The sequence below is a fragment of the Mobula birostris genome, chromosome 2, assembly GCF_030028105.1.
Source record: "Mobula birostris isolate sMobBir1 chromosome 2, sMobBir1.hap1, whole genome shotgun sequence".
Lineage (NCBI taxonomy): Eukaryota > Metazoa > Chordata > Chondrichthyes > Myliobatiformes > Myliobatidae > Mobula > Mobula birostris.
The window spans coordinates 105,585,275-105,606,718 of NC_092371.1; the positions used below are offsets into that span (position 1 = coordinate 105,585,275).

At 47.9% G+C, this 21,444-nt stretch overlaps 2 protein-coding genes across 2 annotated transcripts in view; one reads left to right on the top strand and one right to left on the bottom strand.

Annotated features, from left to right (window-relative positions):
• The window catches only part of cmtr1 (cap methyltransferase 1), a 91,161-nt gene extending 83,731 nt beyond the window's left edge, over positions 1-7,430 (top strand). Inside the window, exons 20-23 of the mRNA XM_072245972.1 lie at positions 4,769-4,816; positions 5,456-5,568; positions 6,031-6,139; positions 6,492-7,430. Of these exons, the coding sequence (XP_072102073.1) occupies positions 4,769-4,816; positions 5,456-5,568; positions 6,031-6,139; positions 6,492-6,627 (406 nt within the window). The 3' untranslated portion in view covers positions 6,628-7,430. The remainder of the gene's footprint in view (positions 1-4,768; positions 4,817-5,455; positions 5,569-6,030; positions 6,140-6,491) is intronic.
• A 5,578-nt stretch (positions 7,431-13,008) lies between these two features.
• LOC140189281 (MAM domain-containing glycosylphosphatidylinositol anchor protein 1-like) overlaps positions 13,009-21,444 on the bottom strand; it is a 48,928-nt gene continuing 40,492 nt past the window's right edge. The window contains exons 14-17 of the mRNA XM_072245983.1: positions 20,990-21,151; positions 19,404-19,534; positions 18,896-19,001; positions 13,009-13,887 (exon numbers count right to left, since the gene is read on the bottom strand). Coding sequence (XP_072102084.1) covers positions 13,781-13,887; positions 18,896-19,001; positions 19,404-19,534; positions 20,990-21,151 — 506 coding nt within the window. The 3' untranslated portion in view covers positions 13,009-13,780. The remainder of the gene's footprint in view (positions 13,888-18,895; positions 19,002-19,403; positions 19,535-20,989; positions 21,152-21,444) is intronic.

Here is a 21,444-nt window from a genome sequence, read left to right on the forward strand (position 1 = left end):
TGCATATGACAGGCCATTCAATCCTGGAATCATTTTTGTGAACCTCCTCTGAACACTCTCCAGTGTCTTGTCTTTCTCAGATGAGGGGCCCAAAACTGCTCTCAATACTCCCAAGTGAGGCCTCACCAGTTCTTTATAAAGCCTGAACATTACAGCCTTGCTTTTATATTCTAGTCCTCTTGAGGTGAACGCTAACATCACATTTCCTTTCTCACCACTGGCTCAACCTGCAAATTAACTTTTCGTGAATTGTTGACAGGTTTTGGAATTTTCCTTTGATTTGACATGATCCACAATGGTTAGCTCAAAAAGCACTATTTCAGTATGTTTTAAATTTAGAAATGAGACAGTGCAACGTGAAAATAGTTGTAGCAGCTGAACATGTTTTCAATGCATTGTATACATCACCATATACAACCCTGAGAGTCAGTTTCTTGTGGGTAATCACAGTAAATACAAGAAACAATAGAATCAATGAAAAACCACATTCAGCAGGGTGGACAACATCTAGTGTGCAAAAAGAAAACAACGAACTCAGCAAATACAATAAGAAAGAAGGAAAAGAAATAATAATAATACATAATAAACTACAATATAAAAGCAAGGATGTAATGTTGAGACTTTATAAAGCACTGGTGAGGCCTCACTTGGAGTATTGTGAGCAGTTTTGGGCCCTTAGAGGGGATGTGCTGAACTGGAGAGGATTCAAAAGAGGTTCACGAAAATTATTTCAGGTTTGAATGGCTTGTCATATGAAGAGCATTTGATGACTGTGGGCCTGTATTCACTCGAATTCAGGAGAATGAGGGGTGACCTCATTGAAACCTGTCGAATGATGAAAGACTTTAATGGAGTGGATGTGGTGGGGATGGTTCCTATGTTGGGAGAATCGAAGACCAGAGGACGCAGACTCAGAATAGAGGGGTGTCCTTTCAGAATGGAGATGAGGAGGAACTTCTTTAGAGTGCTGAATTCTTTGACACAGGCAGCTGTGGAGGCCAAGTCTCTGTATTTAAACCTTCCACCATTGCTCATAAAATACCAAGGGATCTTAGCAAGTCAGGCAGTTTGTACGGAGAGGAATAAGGAGTTGACGTTTCAGCCTGAGACCCTTCATCAGGACAGAAACCCACATGCCTTCCGTCCATCTTATTCTGCCATCTTCCTCCGTAGATTCCAGCACTGGTGAGACAGCTCAGCCCAAAATGTCAACTCTTTATTCTTCTCAGCCTGACCTGATTTCCTCCAGCATTTTCTGTGTCCTGTCTGTATTTTCATCATCTGAAGGTTTTGTCTTTCTCGCCCCCTGCTTCTACCATCAAATCAGTTGTGCTTCCACAGTTGCAATCAAAACGTTGTCTGCAGTAACATCACAGGCAGCTCAATTCATAGATAAATTATACAAAATAGTGAATGAGAAGACTGAAAAACCACTAGTTAGTGTAAAATATACTGGGACATTCACTCAATAATGTAAAATACGCAGTGCCTGTGAAAAGTATTAACCCTCACCCCTCCACTGCGCCCCCCCCCACCCAGCCCCGATGTTTGATGTTTTCATGTTTTACGTCTTTGAATCACAGTGGATTTATTTTAGCTTTTTTTTCTACACTTATCCTCTTTAATATGGCACACCAAATCATCACTGGTGCAGCCAATTGGTTTTAGAGGTTACATAATTTGTTAAATGGAGATCAATTGGTGTGCGGTCAAGGTTTCAATTGATTGTGGTAAAAATACATATTCCGTATCTGGAAGGACAGGCTTTCAGTAGCTAAAACAACAAGTTGTGTGTTTTAGAAACAAGATCAATAGAACTGCATTTGATTTGAAACTATTTGGTCTGGATAATCTGACATGGAGGCACCATATCAGTAATTGATAAATGTAAAGGGGCGATAAGTATCCCTTAGTGTTTATGTCGGTACTCTTGAGGCTCTACGTGAAAAGCTCTGTCGATCTGTTCTTCATTATGGCTGGTTTATGGATCAGTTTCATCTTCAAATTTAAAATGTTTGGATGTGATCCAAGCACAGGCTTTAAGACTTTTGTTGTGGTGCAGTAAGGTCGTCTGTTTCAGCTTTACTGGTTGAAATGGGACAATTACCCTTACAGTTGCAGAGATTGAAGTCGTTGTGAACATACTGGATTAATTTGAGAGGGCAGAGTAGTGATCACCCTGCGTGTTGGAAGACTGTTGGGAATGTCACAAAAATAGTGTTTTTTGTTATGGGTGGCTGGGTTCTTATCATGCTAGGAATGTGGGGTTGCTGAATTACGCAGCATGTCCCAATGTAGCTTTTTCGATAACCCCACCTTGTTTTTTTTCCAATAACTTTAGTTGATTTTAGGTTGCGTGATTTAATGAAGTCCAAGAATTCTGATATGCCTGAGAGTTTGTTGATTCATCAATACGTTGAGGAAAATTATTGTGATATGTTGACCATTTTTACAGATGAATCAAAAGATAATTTGACTGGGAATGTTGGTGTGGCTGTTTTTGTGCCTGAATTACAGGTAACAATAAAGAAACATATTACTAATCATCTATCAGTAGGTACAGCAGAAATGGTCGCCATCATTTTGGGTGGAGGAAATTTCTCCTTGAAAAGTTGTATTTGTTCAGATCCTTTTTCAGTTTTGAATAGTCTTAAAACAGGTCATTCTAGCGATAGGTTGAGTTTACTGCTGGAAGTTCTTCAAACTTTGTTTCATATTCAAAGCATTAGTTTACATGTCTTTTTCTTACGGGTCCCTACACTCAGGGGAACGAGCGGGTTGATTGTTTGGCCAAAAGAGCTGTTAAAAGTTCAACTGTGGGTGTAGACCCACTAAGCAAATCAGAAGCTAAGGGGTTGGTGGAGCTAAGAGTGAGGGGATTATGGCAAGACTTGTGGGATTATGGGCATAAGGGAAAACATGAAACTGATGGATTGATGAGCGAAGGGGATAAAACAAGAAGGGAAGTAATTATATTGATTCAACTTAGAACTGGCAGTTAATTATTCCTTGTATCTTGTTGGAAAACATCACTGCGGTGTGTAGGTTTTGTCATTATGAAACAGTTAAACACATTCTTCTACAGTGTGAAGCATATAAGGATGAAAGAAGGCAAATGCAGGCTGCACTACTACCTTTGAGGGTTGATAATTTTCCATTTAAAAACTTTAAGTTATGGAAGTGATTAACTTAATTCACAATATTGTCTTTCATTGTTTACAATCTGTAGGACTTTTTGGGGTTATTTAGTTTTCATTTGCTAAAGAATGAGTTGGGGTTTTTTTTTCCCCAACTCTACACCACACTCCAGTCCAATTGGTGGCGGTAATGCGCCTTTAAATCGGACTGCCGACCACCAGTAAAAGTTGGAGGAGGAAGAAGAAGAAGATCCAACTACTGGTGAGTCAGTATCCTGGCAAAAATTACACCATGAAGAAAAAAGAAAACTCCAAGCAATTCTGCAAAAAGGGTATTGAAAAGCACAGGTCAGGAAATGGATGCAAGAAAATTTCCAAGTTGCTGAATATCCTTTGGAGTACAGTTAAACTAATCATCAAGAAATGGAAAGAATATGACACAGCTGTAAATCTGCCTAGAGCAGACCGTTCTCAAAAACTGAGTGACCGTACAAGAAGGGGACTAGCGAGGGAGGCCACCAAGAGACTGATGACAACTCTGGAGGAGTTCCAAGCTTCTGTGGCTGAGATGGGAGAGACTGCACACAGAACAACTGTTGCCTGAGTGCTTCACCAGTTGCAGCTTTATGGGATGGTGGCAAAGAAAAAGCCTCTGTTGGGGGGAAAAAAAAACACGTGAAATATCGGCTGCGTTTGTCAGAAGGCATGTGGGAGACTCTGAAGTCAGCTAGAAGGTTCTATGGTCTGACGAAACCAAAATTGAGTTTTTTTGGCCATCAGACTAAACATTACGTTTGGCATAATCCAAACACCACACATCGTCAAACACAACATCCCTACCATGAAGCATGGTGGTGGCTGCACCTATCCATGCAGACTTAAGGTTGTAATTGGTGCCAAGGGTGCATCTACTAAATACTGACTTGAAGGGGATGAGTAATTATGCAATGAATTATTTTGTGTTTAATTGTAACAAATTTAGCCCAATTTTAGAAATTTGTTTTCACTTTGACATGAAAGACTTTATTTTGTTGACCAGTGTTTTTAAAAAAAAGCCATATTAACTCCACTGTGATTCAATGTTGTAAAAGCAATACAACATGAAAACTTCGGGGGGGGGGGGTGGAGAAGGTAAACATTTTTATAGGCACTGTACTGGGACATTTACTCATTAGAGTGTAAAATATACTAGGACATTCAGTGTAATGTAAGCACTGTCCCTCTGAATCTTTGTCTAGCCTGCCCACAGGACCATGTCCGATACTTCGCTGCAGTCTCTGTAGACAGTGTCCACTGCCCTGCCCTCACCTACCCCTTGGTCACTTCATCGAAAACATATCAGGCACTGGGGCAGCATGAGGGAGGCGTCGGGTATCTGACTCGTGAGAGGAGTGAGTGAACGTGGGAGGGAGTGGGCCAGGAGTGAGTGAACACGGGAGGGTGCAGTGGGAGGGAGTGGGCCAGGAGTGAGTGAATGCGGGAGGGTGCAGGGGGAGGGAGTGGGCTAGGAGTGAGTGAACACGGGAGGGTGCAGTGACAAAGGGTGAGCAGAAGCAAGGGAGGGTGGGTTGTTGATGTATGGTCAGGGCAGAGTCTTTCCATTCAACCCACAAATACACTGTGTGTTACAGCGTGAAGGAGGTGTACAGGCTGGAGGACGTGGAGAGAATATTTGTCAGGTAGACACATGGTGATCCTCAATGAGGGTCTGTGTGTGTGTGTGTGTGTGGGGGGGGGAGTGGGGACCGTCCCGTGCAGAGGGTCAGCGTGTGTGTGGGAATGCTTCCCCCCCCAGTGTGGCTGTGGGATCCTGTTGTTGCTCGGTGAGAGTCAGCATGTAGTGTTCAAGAGGGGCAGTGGGTGTAGCCGGGTGTGTAATCTGTAGGTTGTGGGCTGTCCAGGGGTTGCATGGATGGGAGTTGAGAGTGGGGCTATGAGTGGGTGGGATTGTGTGACGGGAGGGGAATGTCGGGGTGGGGTTGTGTGGTTGGGATTGTGACGTGGGGGGCAATATTGGGGTGGGGTTATGTAGGTGGGATTGTCTGTGACGGGAAGGGACTGTTGGGGTGGGGTTATGTGGGTGGGATTGTGTGACGTGAAGGAAACGGGTGGGGTTTTGTGTGGGTGGATTATCTGTGTGACGGGGCAATACGGGGGTGGGGTTGTGTGGGTGGGATTGTCTGTGTGATGGGAAGGAAACGTCAGGTGGGGTTTTGTGCGGGTGGATTATCTGTGTGACTGGGGGGCAATACGGGGGTGGGATTGTATGTTTGTGAGCTGTGGTTCTCTCAGACTCTGAGCCCTGACCCTCTTCCCAGGCTGGAGATGAAGGTGACAAAAGGATCAGGCGGTGTACCCCGACTCTCCTACACTGGCCGTGATGATCGACACTTCCTGCCCACCGGCCTGCACGTGGTGAAGACTGTCAATGGTGAGGGGAGGCTGTGTACCAACGGCAGGGCTGGGGCAGTTGATGGTCAGTCGCGTAGTCAGTGGCTGGGAGTCCATGGGGGTGGGTGTGTTCTGCGGCACTTGGTGACCACAGTTGTGCAGTGGGAGGTGTCCGCAGCAGTTGGTGATCGCGGTGGGGCTGTGGGATGGGTTGGTGACTGGCTTGGGGCAGTGGGAGGGGTTAATGACTGGCGTGGGGCAATGGGAGGGGTTGGTGACTGGCCTGGGGCAGTGGGAGGGGTTAATGACCGGCGTGGGGCAGTGGGAGGGGTTGGTGACCGGCCTGGGGCAGTGGGAGGGGTTAATGGCCGGCCTGGGGCAATGGGAGGCATTGGTGACCAGCCTGGGGCAGTGGGAGGGGTTGGTGACCGGTGTGGGGCAGTGGGAGGGGTTGCAGTAGTCAGTAGTCGCCAGGTTTGTCTGACAGCTCGGTCACCCACAGACCCCTGGACAATGGCATACAGCCGGAGCACAGGCCGGAAGTATTTCTACAACACTAGGACGCAGGAGGCCAGCTACCAAATGCCGCCTGACTCAGTCGCCCCCTTCACGTAAGTATCTATGGCAACTGTATCCATGCTCCCTCCATCCATACCCCCTCATGATCATGATTGGCTGACTCCTGCCCCCTTGTTGCTCCCACCCTGTTCCAGGCAGATCCCAGAAATTGGGTGCAGGAGGGAGGTAAGGATTGTGGGGGGTTGGGAGGTCATCAGGGAAGAGTCCAAGGGAACTGATGATATTTTTTCTCCCTCTACCCCTCCCCCACATTCCTCTGGCACCTCCCCCCCCCCCCCGGCACTTCCACCCCGCATGCCTTCCCCCCGGCCCCTCTCCCCTCTCCCCTCTCCCCTCCTCCTCGCCCCCCCCAATCTCTGTTGCCCACACCCTCTCTCCCCCCAGTGTGTGCCACCAACAGCGGCTATTCTGGACATGGGCTGAGGGTGTACGGGTCCATGACTGTCAGACACAGCAGGACCCCAACAAACTCTCCAAAGACGACATCCTCGCCTTCATTCAGGAGCACCACCCCATTTAGGGAGAAAGCTGTCATCTGCTCCAACCTGGATTGCATCCTGACCCGGATTGGATCCTGACCTGGACCAGACAGGCATCTGCTCCAACCTGGACTGCATCCTGACCCGGATTGGCTCCTGACCTGGACTAGACCAGCGGCTACCCGAACCTGGAGCAGACCAGATCCTGACCTAGACTGGACTGTCGATTGCTGGACTGCATTCTGATCCGGAATTAATCAAACTGGCGTCTGGCCCAACCCAGAACGGATCTTGACCTGCACTTGACCGGCGTCTACCCCAACCTGGAATGGACTAGCATCCGATCTGACCTGGACCAGACCGACATCTGCCCCAACCCCAACACAAATCCGATCTGGACTGGATTGGACTGCATCTGCCCCCAACCCAGAACCATATTGGACCCCCATCACCCAGTTTCACACCGGATCAATGTCTGGAACTGTATCTGGCCCTGCCCTGGACACAATCCCAATATGCATTTGTTCCGGACTGGCATCTGCCCTAAACTTAATCAGCATCGGAACTGGACCCGGACTGGATCTCCATCTGTTCCAAACCAGACCCCAATTGGAGTGGCGCCTGCCTCATCCTGAGATCTGAGCAGCAGGGCCCGGACCGGAGTTCCTGACCCTGGGATCCTCCTTGTGAAACTTTTATCAGGCTGGGCTCCCAGAGCTCGGCTGACCCCTGGTCCCCCAATTCTTTCCCCAGATCTCCAACCCCACCTATGTGAAGCCCCCCCACCCCACTGAGTGTACATTGTTGAATTTTGTATGAAGAGAATAAATTTAAGTTTCTCAAATCGTCGCCTTTGTGAACTCGGAAGTGCTGCCTCTGACCTCTTGATCCCCAACCCTGGAGCACTGACCCCCTGTTGGCTCCCCTGCCATCTGGGGATTGTTCTAGGAGCCTGAGTGTGGGGTTAGGTGGCAGAGGAGTTGCAGGGGTGGGGGCACGTATGTGTTTGCTTTAGTTCAGAGTCCGCCTGCTCCATGCAAACTTAGCGGCCCAACCTTGCCCTGTTAGCTCAAATTAGGCCCATATCCCTCGACACCTTTCCTGTCCAAGTGCCTTTTTTAAATGGTGATTGCACCCACCACCCACTGGTGACAAGCTCATCCGTCAGACCTCCTTCTCAAAATAGCCTGTATCCTCTCATTCTGGGACCTTCCGGCATGGGATTCTATGCTCTAATCGTGAACTCTGAATTATGTGCCCTGACAAAGATCTTTGTATCTTCTGTAGCCACAGGCAAGGTCACAGAGGACTGGAGTATAGCCAGTATTCTTAGAGGAACAAGACAAGCCATGGAACTATAGGCCAGTGAGCCTTTCATCACAGATAGGGAATTTCTTGGCAAAGATTTGTAGGGCCAGGATTTACTTGCATCTGGAAAAGCAGAGGTTTATCAGGGGTAGTCAGTGTGGCTTTGTGCAGGTAAGGTCACATCTTACAAGCTTGGTTGAATTTCTTTGGTAGTGACATAGGTGATTGACGAGGGTGTGGTAATGAATGTAGTCTACATAGTGAGGCATTTGACAAGGCCCTTTGTGGTAGACTAGTCCAGAAGATGTAAGATACACTGACAGGGATGGGGCAGGGGGTCCGTATCCAGTGATGTTCCATAATATTAGTGCTGGAACTCTGTTGTATGTGATACACAGAAAACGTTTGGATGAAAATGTAGGGGGTTTGATGAGTAAGTTTGTGGATGATGCAAAAATTGATAGAGTTGTGGATAATGAGAGAGGTAGTCAAAGAGTATAGATCAGTTGCAGATATGGGCGGTGAAGCAGCAGATCAAAATCCAAATTAAATTTATTATCAAAGTTCACATATGTCACAATGTACAACCCTGAGATTAATTTTTTTGGGGGCAATCACAGTAAATACAAGAACCATAATACAATCAATGAAAGACCGCTGAACAGCACCATGGAAGCATAGTGGTTAGCATAACACTGTCTCAGGGTGTCAGAATTCAGAGTTCAGTCCTGACGTCCTCTGCAAGTCCTTCCCATGGAATGAGTGGGTTCTGGGTGCTCCAGTTTCCTTCCACAGTAGGTTAATCGGTCATTGTAAATTGTCCCGAGATTAGGTTAGGAGGAATATTCGAAGTTCCTGGTGGCATAGCTAAATCTTAAAAAATGAATAGGATGGACAAACAACTAATGTGCAAAAAACATCAAACTCTGTGTATACAATGAGAAAGAATAATAAGTCAGTAGTGGATATCAATGGAGTTTAATTTGGATATAGACCATAAGACAAAGTAGCAGAATTAGGCTCCACAATTCCATCATGGCTGATTTATTAAGCCTCTCAATCCCAATCTCCTGCCTTCCCATAACCTGTGACACCCTATCAAGCTCCACTTGAATATACAATTAATTGGCCTCCACAGCCATCTGTGGCAATGAGTTCCACAGACTTACCACCATCTGGCTAAAGAAATTCTTCCTCATCTGTTCCAAACGGACACTCTCTGTTCTGAGTCTGTGCCCTCTGATCCTATACTCCATCACCATAGGAGGCATCCTCGCCACATCCGTGCTATCTAAGCCCTTCAATATTCAATGGGTTTCAATTAGCTCTCTCCTCATTCTTCTAAACTCTGGACAATATAGTCATAGTAGTCATACTTTATTGGTCCCGGGGGAAATTTGGTTTTTGTTACAGTTGCACCATAAATAATAAATAGTAGTAAAACTAAATATAGCTTAGAGCCATCAAACGCTCCTCATACGTTAATTCTTTCATTACTAAAATGCATTCTCATGAACCTCTTCTGGACCCTCTCCATTGTTTTAGATAAGGGGCAAAAACTGCTCACAATACTGTGAGGCGTAACCAATGCCTTATTAAGCTTCAGTGCTACACCCTTGCTCTCATATTCTGGTCCTCAAATTGAAGGCAAAGATTCCACTTGCTGCCTTCGCCACTGACCCAACCTACAAGTTCCCACTCTTTGCCTCCTCTCAGTCAGCCAATCCTCTATCCATACTAATATCTTTCCTGCAATACCATGGGCTCTTATGTTAAGGAGCTTCATGTGCAGCACTTTCTGAAAATCCAAATAAATTACATAACTGACTCCTTTGTCTATCCTGCCTGTTATTTCCTCAAAGAATTCCAACAAATCTGGCAGGCAAGAGTTCCCCTGAAGGAAACCATGCTAGCTTTGGCTTACTTTATCAGGTGCAGATATAGCATATGGAGAAGTGTGAGGTGTTGCACCTTGGAAGGACAAGTGCAAGATGTATACAGTGGCTGGCAGGATCTTTAGGAATGTTGATGTACAGATGGATTTTGGCTCCCTGAAAGTGGCAACACAAGAAGGATCTGTTCTTCTATGTATCTTATAAACCAGAATCAGAACGATATTTATTATCACTCGTTTTGTCATGAAAGTAGTTTTATGACAGCAGTATAGTGCAAAGATGTAAAATGACCATAAATTACAAAATTAGTGCGCAAACAGGAACGAGGAGCTTGTGTTCATGGACTGTTCAGAAATCTGACGGTGGAGGGCAAGAAACTCTTCTTGAATCATTGAGTGTGGGTCTTAAGGTTCCTGTATCTCCTCCCTCGCAGTTTCAACAAGATGACATGACCTGGGTGGTGAGGGTCTTTAACGATGGATGCTGCCGCCTTGAGGTATGCTTATTGAAGGTGTCCTCGATGGAGGGGTCAACTGTGCCCTCGAGAAATTTCACCCCTCAACCTCCAACGTTGCAGTGAGGTCCACCCAGTTTGGCGAAACCACAACGCCTCCATTCCAGGCAACATCTTTAATAAATGCAGGTGATCCAATCCCTCCTTCAAACTCACTCTCTCCATTCCAGACAGCATTATGGTTGAACCTCTTCTACACACTCTCTGTTGCTACCATGTCCTTGCTGTAGTGTGGCCAGAACTGTACGTAACACTCCAGGTACAATCTAACTAAAGCTTTACCACATCTAACCAATGACCATCTGATCACTCCAAGTACAATCTAACCAATGTTTTATACAGCTGCACTGTAACGCTCTCTCATACTCAATGTGCAATGATGGCAAGCTTTCCAAATGCCTTTTCACAACCCACCTCTGTCACTACTTTCCAGGAGCATCTTTCACCATAAGTTCTCCCAGTATAGCATCACTCTCAGGACCCCTGCCACATACCTGTATATCCTGAATAACACAAGAAGTTATTTTTGTGCTGGAGGAATTGAGCAGATCAGGCAGCATCCATGGAAATGAATAAACATTCAATGTTTTAGACCAAGGCCCTTCATCAGGACTTGAAAGGAAGGGTGAAGAAGCCAGAATCAGAAGGTGCGGGAAGGGAAGGAGGACAAGCTAGAAGGTGAAGGGTAAAGCCAGGCAGGTGGGAACGGGAGATGAAGTAAGAAGCTGGGAGGTAGTTGGAAAAGATAAAAAGGGCTGAGCAAGGAGGAATCTTACGGCAGAGGAGAGTTAACCATAGGAGAAAGGGAAGGAGGTGGGGCACTAGGTGGAGATGATAGTTAGGTGAGAAGGGAAGAGTTTACCAGTATATCCTGGAATTTGATCTTCCAAAGTGTATTACATTTGTTGAGATTAAATTCCATCTGTCAAAACTCTGACCAAGTTTTTAGTTGATCTGTGTTCCTCTGTGTTGTTAGATAAACATACTCACTGTCTCTCTCAGACTTCAATTCTCGTGTCGTCCAGAAACCACCTGATCAGACCACCTACATTTTCATCTATTTGCAAACAAAGGTGTCGGCACCGATCCCTGCAAACACCGATTGTTAATAGACTTCCAGTCAGATAAACGCCTGCCTGCCACCACTGCAGCCTCCTATCTCCAGGCCAGTTTGCATCCAGCTCACCAACACACAAGCCTTTGGAGCAGAATTAGGCCATTCTGCCCATCGAGTCTGCTCCGCCATTTCACCATGGCTGATTAATTACCCCGCTCAACCCCATTTGACTCTTGACACTGACTATTCAAGAACTATTGATTTCTGCTTTAAATACACCCAGTGACTTGGCCTGCCTAGCTGTCTGTGGCAATGGATTTCACAGATTCACCACCCACTGCCTAGAGAAATGGTTCCTCATTGCTGTGCTAAATAGACATGAATCTATTCTGAGGCTGTGCCCTCCGGTACTGGAGTCCCCCACAAGAGGAAACATCCTCTCCACATCCATTGTATCTAGGACTTTTAATGTTCGATAGGTTTCAATGAGATTTCCCACCCCATTCTTCTGAACCAGTGAATACAGGCCTGGAGCCATCAAATGCTCTTCAGACATTCACAGAATCATTCTCAAGAACTTCCTCTGGACCACATGTCCAAGAAGGGATGTACTGGCATTGGATAGGGTGCAGAAGAGGTTCACAAAAATGGTTCTGAGAATAAAAGGGTAAACATACGAGAAGTGCTGCAACATTAAACTCCTCCGTGTCATTCCGCCAAGGGTTTCTGTCCCTCGCCCTGCTGTCTGGCTGTCACAAGACAGTCTGTCCTACCCCCTCCCCCCGGCAGTGACGATCTCTCCACGTGGAGCCTGCCCCTTCACCCTGGGATGGGGACTTGCACAGGGCGGTGCCAGGGCACGGGTTGTTAAGTTGGGTCGTCCCTTGTAGAGCCCGGGACAGTCCCGTGTTCTATAGGGATGGAGAGGCTGCAGCCACTGTGTGTGAAGACTTCCTCCACTCCTGAACTCTAGGCAGGTGGAGAGGGACTCGGAGTTTAGAAGCCCTCCTGGAACTGAGGGTCCGGCCTAAGCCAACTGAGGCCCCTCCGTCAGGGCCCATCTGCACCCTGGGTCCTTGGAGAGAGTGCAGGCTATGTCCATGATCTTTCTGGAAGAGTTGTGGGGCAACTGAAGGCCACAGTGGCCTGAGGAGCTCAGACACCGGGGGGGGGGGGGGGGGGGGGAGGTGGAACAACAGTTTAATTTTGGGTTTATATTTTGCAAGAACAACAAATGGTTTTTAAGAACAAAAAAGATGTAATGTCTTGGAGTAAAAAACCCCAGGGAAGCAAACCCCACAGTGGGTCTGGGGGGTGGGGAGGGAGGACTCCCCAGAGTGTATCTGGGGTAGGGGGGAGGACTCCCCAGAGTGGGTCTGGGGGTAGGGGGGGGACTCCCCCCCCCCCCCAGAGTGTGTCTGGGGGTAGGGGGGGGGACTCCCCAGAGTGGGTCTGGGGGTGGGGGGGGAGGACTCCCCAGAGTGGGGGGGGGGGAGAAATATCCAGAGGAGGGAGGGAATGGTCTAGTGTGACAAAGGGAGGGTCCAGCAGTCACTGGCCATTTCTCTGACCCGGGGAAAAAGTGGGGCATGGGTTACAGGAAGGAGAGGCTGAGTCGGAGAGGATTCTTTGGAATAATAGTGTTTTATTAAAACTTCGAATAATCTGAGATAAGTTACAGCGAGAGTTTTACATTGTGCTTTTGGTCAGTTTACAATCACGTCTCCATGGGAAGCAGGGGTGGGGAGGGGAGAGAGGTGGGTGGGGCAAGTCCCTGGCCAGTGGAGGGCTGGTAGGAGGGGAGGGGAAAGGAATAGGGGGGAAGAGGGTGAGTAGTGCTGCATTCGACCAGGGGAACGTGGCACCATGGTTACAGCCATCAGATTCTCATGTTGTGCTTTATTCTCGCCAGTGCGAGGGGGTGGGGGGGAGAGAGGTGGCTGCTGGAGTGGGGGACGGGGAGTTTGACCGTTAGTCGGCCTGTCCTGGAGAGTGGGACCCAGCGGGGCCGGCACAGTCTTTGGTAGAAGAGTGTGAGTGGAGGTCAGGGGAGGAGTGGGACAGGTGGTGGGGGGAGTGTATGGGTGGGGTAAATGGGACTGATTGGGGTGTGTATGTACCTATCTATCTGTGTGTATCTCCACATCTGTGTTTGTGTCTGCATTTATGTCTGTGTGTGCAAGTCTGCATGTGTGTCTGTGTGTGTGTGTCTCTGTCAGTGTGTCTGTAGGCTGGGGAGGGGGGGTCAATTGAGCAAGTGGGGTGGGGGCCGGTCGGTGGAATGAGTGGCACAGGTTGGGCAGATGATGAGAGGCTGGTGTTGGTGGGAAGCTGAGTGTGGGGGCCTGGGGGGGTGAGGGGGGCAGGGAGGGGAGGTGCTGGCACCAGCCCTGGACCTTCCTTTCACACTTCCTCCCTCATCACCTGAGCAGCGAGAGGCAGCTCAGAGAGGCCACGACCAGACTCCAGTCCCAGCCAGCTCCTGCCACAGTCGCCCCGTTCCGGTCTTGGTCCCGGGGAATCACATCTGCAACAGAGGAACTTCAGGTTAAGTGACCGATCTGGCCTCACTTCCACCTTCCTTCCCATCACCTGCCCGCACTCCCCCTCCTCGCCAACTCCCTCCACGCCCGCTCTCCCCCTCCTCGCCCACCCTCCCCCTCCTCACCCACCCTCCCCCCTCCTCGCCCACCCTCACCTATTCCCTCATTCCAGAACACCCCCAGTCCCTCACTCCCAGCCACTCAGTAAGATCATGGCTTGATCTGGCCATGGACCTGGCTCCATCTACCTGCCTTTTCCCTCAGAACCCTTAAATCCCTGGAAATAATCCAATCAAATAATAATGGGTGAGGTGCTGCTAGTCTAGAGGGTAACAAATACTGTGCGTTTATTTAAGAAAGGCGGCAAAGACAAGCCTGGCAAGTGCAGGCTAATTTGTGCTAGCTAAGTAACTGGAGACTGATCTGAGGAATAAGCTACCCGTACATCCAGAAAGATAAGAATTCATTTAGGGTAGTCGGCATGGCTGTGGGTAGGAGATATCAAATTCATAAGATGCTAGTGTTTTTTGATGATGTAACCAAGGAAACCCAGGAGGGGAGGGTGATGGATGAGGTCTTTGATAAGATTCCAATGATGGCTGCTGTGGAAAGTCAGGTCACGTGGAATCCAGGGGGAGCTGGCTAAAATCAGACACACAATTGGCTTGATAGTTTCTTGGACTGGAGGCCCATATCTTAGTGGCTGCCTCGGGTCGATGTTGGACACGTTTGTATCAATGATTTGGATAAGAATGTAAAGGACATGATTAATAAACTTCCAAATGACCCTAAAATGTGTGTCAGAGTGGAAAGTGAAGAAGGTTATCAAAAATTAGAGGCAGACCACAATCAGATGGGCAAGTGGGATGAAGTACTGCATTTTGGAAAGTCAGATCCAGGCCGGACTTTGACAGTGAACAGTAGAGCCCTGGGGAGTGTTGTAGAACGGAGGGGCCGTGGAGTACAAGCACAGACTTCACTGGGGCTGGGGTTACAGACGGTGAGTGTTGATGTGCCAGTTTACACTGGGGGAGATCGGAGGTGGAGGGGGTCAGCAGCTTCGGATTTCTGGCCGTTAGCGTACTCATGTGTTGGGCCCAGCGCAGATGCAGTCGTAAGGAAGTGTCTTTACATTCTGAGGTTGTTTGGCTTGTCACCAAGTACTGACTAACAAATGACGGTATCCTAATTGGTGGTCTGGCAATTTGAGTGCACAGGAATGTGAGAAGCTGCAGATAGTAGTGGACACAGCCCATGACATCTCAGGTCCATCCCTCCCCACAGTCAATGGTATCTGCCACAAGAAGCAATGTCCATCACCGACCGTCCAGGCCATGCCATCAGCTCACAGCTACTGTCTGTCCTGCCCAGGGGTGCAGTGGTAGCTGGAGCGTGTCCGGCACCTCTTTAAGAAAAAAGCCAAAACAAGCTAATTAATTAGGTGCTGCCCAGGGTGATTTGAGTATCTCAGAAACTGCTGATCTCCTGGGATTTTTTTTTTACGCATAACAGACTCTGGAGTTTACAAAGAATGGTGCCAAAAACAAAAAAACATCCAGCGACTGGATTTAACAAGATGTTTTCGCACACAGAACAGCCACTTGCTGGATGTTTTTTTTGTTTTTGGCACCATTATTTGTAAACTCCAGAGTCTGTTGTGCGTAAAAATTCAAGGAGATCAGCAGTTTCTGAGATACTCTAATCACCCTGGGCGGCACCTAATTAATTAGCTTGTTTATTTTGGTTTTTTTCTTAAAGAGGTGCTGGGTGTGCTCCGGCTGGCACTGCACCCCTGGACAGGACAGACAGAAACCTGAAGTCCCACACAACCATGTTTGGGAACAGTTACTTCCCTCCAACCGTTCAGTTCTTGAAACAACCTTCACAACCCTAATCACTATAGATCATCACAGTGTGACCACTTTGTTTTGTTATAATTGTGTTTTTTTATTGTAAAATTGTGTATATTTATATTTGTTCTTATGACTGCTGCTTATCTGATGCTATGTGCATGTGATGCTGCTGCAACCAATGCACCTGTGCACACAAGTGCATATGAACAATAAAATTACTCTCCACAACTGCTGATTTTTATGTTGTCAACAAACTTACCTACATTTTCATTAAGTCGGGACCAAGCACGGATCCCATGGAACAGCACACACCACACGCCTCCAAAGAGTATAGCACCCTTCCTCCAATACCCATGCCAATTTTGCATTCAACTTACCAACTCACCATGGATTCCATGTGACTTAAACTTGTACCATGTGGGTCCATGTCAAATACCTCATCACTTCCTCAAAAAAATCAGTCCAGTTTGTAATTTCATGACTTGCACCTCAAAGTTGCACTAGCTGCCCCTCACAAATTCACTTTTCTCTCAGAATTGTCTCCAATTATTTCCAAAATTAGCCTGTAAATTTCTGGATTATCCCTATAGTCCGTAAAGAAACGAACAGTATTGGCTTCTGTCCAGCCTTGTAGTGTCTGACCTGTGGCTTGAGACAATACAAGGATCTTTTGTCAAGATTGCAACAATCTCAATTATCCAGGATTGATCCCTTCAGCTCTTTGATAGACCCAGCATCTCTTCCTTGATTTCAATGTCTAAACATCGGCAGAGCCCTCATTGATCTCACTATCCCCCCTTGTACTTGCTGAGCACCAACGCATTTTGCACTTCAGCCATTTCTTCTGGCTCCAGACATAATTCCCCTCCCTCTTCCTTGTTACTCTTGTTGTTAATGTAAGTATAAAATAGATTGGGATTCTCTTTAATTATACTCACCAAGAACCTTTAATGGCCCCTTTTAACCTTACAAATTCTACCTCATTTACACCAAGCAAGTCCTGGTCACTATTGGGGGAAGGAATTAGTACTGTTTTGTTAGTATCACATGCACTGAGATACAGTGAAAAGCTTGTCTTACTTATTGTTCATACAGATCAAATCATTACTCGTGCACGACAATCACCCTGTGGCTTTTACATCTTTCCAGAATATTTCTACATATCTGCTGGTGGCTTTCGGGAGGTCTGTAGTACAGCCCATCAGAGTGACAACACATTTATTTCTCCTGAGCCCTACATACACTGCTTCAGTAGATAAGCCCTCTAGTTTGTCCTCACTGTGACATACTCCCTGATCAGCTGTGTAACACCTCCTCTTTTACCTCTCTCTCTCTCTCTACCACATCCTCAGAATCCTTGAACACTGTGCTGCCAGTCATAGCTTTCACCCAAGTTTTGACAAGGTCCCAAATGGAAGACCAGTCTGATAGGTTGGATTGTGTGGGATTCAGGGAGAGATAACTAAATGGCTGTATATTGTCTTGGTGGGAGGAAGCAGTTTCTAATGGTGTAAGGTTGGTTCTCAGAAAGTCCTGTGATGTGGCCCTCAAGTAGGTGATGGGACCTTTATTTATGCATACAATTTGGATGAGAATGCGGTGGTGGTGTAAACAGTGAAGAATGTTATCAAAAATAACGGAGATTGTGACCAAATGAGTTGCATTGAAGTACAGCAAGCTGTTTTAAAAACAAGAAAATCTGCAGAAGCTGGAAGTCTAAAGCAATGCACACAAAATGCTGGAGGAACTCAGCAGGTCAGGTAGCATCTATGGAAAAGAGTAAACTGTCGGTGTTTCAGGTCGAGACCCTTCATCAGGACAGATAATTCAGATAAGTACAAGGTGCTTCAGTAACCACGTCAAACCAGGGAAGGACATTTACAGTGAATGGTATAAACTTGAGGAATGTAGGACAAAGGTCCTAGGATTACAAGCACGTGGCTCCCCGAAAGTGGAGTCACAGGTAGACAAGAGTGGTGAAGAAGGATATTGGTACAGTGGCCTTCAACAGGGTACTGACTACAGAAATTGTGATGTTATCTTGCAGTTTCAGGACAATAGAACAATGGAGGGTTATGTAGGAGGGGTGGGTTACATTGATCTTCGAGAAGGTTGAAAAGGTAGAAGGTTGAAGGCACAACATCATGGACTGTACTGTGGTGTAATGTTCCAAGTTTTGTTGTACAAGAGGCTGGTGACACATTTGGGGTTCTGTGTACAGTTTTGGTCCCCTGTTATAGGAAAGACATTATTAAACTGGAAAGAGTGTGAAAGGATTTGAGGATGTAGCTGGGACTCAAAAGCCTGAGTTACTAGAACAGGAGTTCCCAATGTTTTTCATGCCACAAACTAATACCATTTAGCAAGATGTCAGTAGACTCCAGGCTGGGAACCCCTGATCTAGAGAGGGGTTGAGCAGGTTGGGGCTTTATTCTTTGGAGTGCAGGAGAATGAGGGGTGAGCTTACAGAGATGTATAAAACTGTGAGGGGTATAAGTAAGGTGCATGGGCAGCCTTTTTCCCAAGGAAAGGGAACCAAAATTGGAGGGCTTGCGTTTAAGGTGAGGGGGGATAGATTTATAAGGGACCTGGGGTTACTTTTTCACACTGAAGGTGGTCCATATATGGAACGAGTCACCAAAGGAATCAGTTAAGGGAGGTGCATTAACAATATTTAAAGTGCACTTTGACAGGTACATGGATGGGAAAAGTTTACAGCAGGAGTTCCCAACTTGTGGTCCACGGACACCTTGCTTAATGGTATTTGGTCCATGGCATCAAAAAGGCATGCCTGGTTTAAAGGGATGAGGGCAAATAGGACTAGCTTAGTTAGCATAGATGAGTTGGGTTGAATGGCCTGTTTCTGTCTGTACTTGCTGCCCCACTGCTATGGTTTAAGCCTCCTGAACAAACCTCCCAGTGAGGATATTGCTCTCCCTCCAGTTGAGTTGCAACCTGCCCTGGAGGAGAGCTCTGTGTTCGATGTTAGCTCCGCAATAAGTCCACTTTCTTGCCTTACTATCACATGGAACCTGTGTGCTCCTGTGGGTGCGGGGTTCCTGCGGACATGTGTATCAGTGAGGGGTCTGTGCTCTTGGACGAGAGTTCTGTGTGTGTGTGTAGTTGAGGTCAGACTCACCTTTCTCAGAGAATGGCCGTTTAGAGCAGGGGCCCCGGGTAATGCTGACATCATCGATGCCGATGTCACCAAGGTATCCAGGCCCGCGGATAGCCTCCAGCACCACCTGTGGGGCACAGACCAGCGTTGTAGAGCGGGAGGCTGCCATCCACTCACACCCTCCTTTTCCCACCTCATTACTCTCCTCCTCCTACCCACCCTTACCCAGACTTCACATACCCCTCTTCCCCACCACCCTCCCTGCAACCTTCCTCTCCATCATCCAGTCTTTCCACTGCACCCCTCACTAACACCACACACACCCATTCCTCGGCACACTCTCCCGCGGCCCCTTCCTTCCTATCCTTGTGCCTCCCCTCATCTCCACCCCACCCTCTCTACACCCCTTCCATCCTCATCCCAACACTCCTCCCCTCCTTCACCCTTCTCCCCCTCTCCTCCACTCACCCAATCTTCATTGCCTTCTCTCCTACCCACTGCTCAGCTCCCCTGCCCCTGCCCCCATTACCTGGAAGGGTCCGCTGGGATTGATGGTCACACTGCCCAGCCGCCACTCCTCCGCTTGGTTCCCATTCAGGCTCCAGACCGGAGTCTCCACCGCCTTCACCCCCTGGGTCCGCACCAGCACGTTCAGGGAGCCTGGGGGCAAGCAGAGGTCAGCAAACCTGCCGGGCTCAGACCACCGCAGAACGGAACGGGTTCGGACTGGAGTCAGGCCAGACTGGGGTCAGAACAGTCAGAGCAGGTCGGAACAGAGTGGAAGCGGACCAGATCAGAATCAAGAATGGAGCAGGATCACACCAGACCAAAGTCAGAGCAGATTGATCTGGAGTCAGACGGACCGGTTTTGGAATGTAGCAGACCACAGTCAGAGTGGAGCCTCAGAGCAGATCGGAGCGGAGTGAGTCAGGTTCAGAGTGGATCAGATGAGCCTCAGACCAGAACGTAACAGACCCAATCTCAGAGCGAATTGAAGTGGAGTGGGTCTGATGAGCCTCAGACCGGACCAGGTCAGGAGTTAGTTGGGATGGTAGAGGGGACAGGGTCGCACTGGGATCAGGGAAGGAAACGGGAGGTTCCTGTAAACTGAGCACCACCTGAATGCACACAAGGACAGACAGGACTATCCCTGTGTGCACGGTGAACTCAGGTGTAGAGGATATCTCCTAAATCAGTGAGTCTGGTATCCAGGCTGGGAGGGTAGTCTCAGTGGGACAATGGTGGGGGAGTTAATGGGGTGGGTGTTGAATCAGGAGAGCTGAAGGCAGCTTTAAGGGGGGGGGGGAGAGTGCTCAGTATTGCAGAACAATCCCACAGGCAGGACAGGGGGAAATGTGATCTCTGGTGTGTAATAGGAAGCCACAGGCTGAGAACCTATTATGGAATCTATCGTTGGGGAACACTAAACTGTTCCCACATCCTATGGACTCACTTTCAACGACTCTTCATCTTACGTTCTGAATATTAATTGCTCATTTATTCATTATTGTTACTATTCTTTTTGATTTTGCACAATTTGTTTTTTTACACTTTGGTTTGTCTGCCTTGTATGCAATTTTTCATTGATTCTGTCATGTTTGTATCTATTATGAATGCCCACAAGAACATGAATCTCAGGGTTGTTTATGAAGGCATATATGTACTTTGATAATAAATTTGCTTATCCTACTCCGTCCTGTTGAGAAATGGAGTGTCTAGGGGAGCACTTTGGGAACAGTGACCATAAAATAGTCATGGAAGAGGACTGGGCTGATCTCCTCCTAAATTGGGGCAAAGTCTATTGTGCATACGAGTCAGGAGTACAAGTGCATAGTTCAGTGAATAGTTCCTGTGCTCTACTGCCTGATATTCTGACTATGTGACATCCTGGACTGCACAAGAAGCTGATCCTGATCCTAATGCAACCACTCACCCTCTGTTTGAACACTTCAGGCCTAACGTTAATCTCAGTGTTTAGAAGACCCAGCCTTTCCAGTTAGTGACCAGTTACAGTTCCGGCAGGGAATCCTGAGGGATCTTGGCAGGTTAGGGAGCTGAATGGGGTGGCGCCAGGTGTAAAGGGTCAGGAGTGAGGATACCTGCTCCAATACCCACCCACGTGCTTGCCGTACATGTGGTAGTAGAAGCTGACGCAGAAGGGGGTGCTCCGCGGGGTCCTGAAGCCCACCCTGTGAGTGACGTTGTACAGGGGGCTGATGAGTCTGGCCTGGTCACCTGGTCTCCGCGGGTTTGATGCCTCAATGAACATGTAGTAGCCTGAGGGTGGGATATGGGGAGTAGGGGAGTGTGTGGGGACAAAGTGAACAGATTCAGTGCCATGGGTTGCCATCCAATCCGAAAACCACCCTCACCCCCTCCTAGCCCCTCTTCTCCCTCCCTCCCACTCCAACCACCCCAGTGACCTCCAATCCTCTCCCTCTACCCTCCTCCTCATCCCATTTCCTAACCCGCCTTCTCTCCTCATATTCATCGCCCACTCTCCCACCCCAGCCATCTCCTTCGCCCCACTTATCTCCTCATTCCCCTCTCCTCCAGCCCCCACCCCCTCA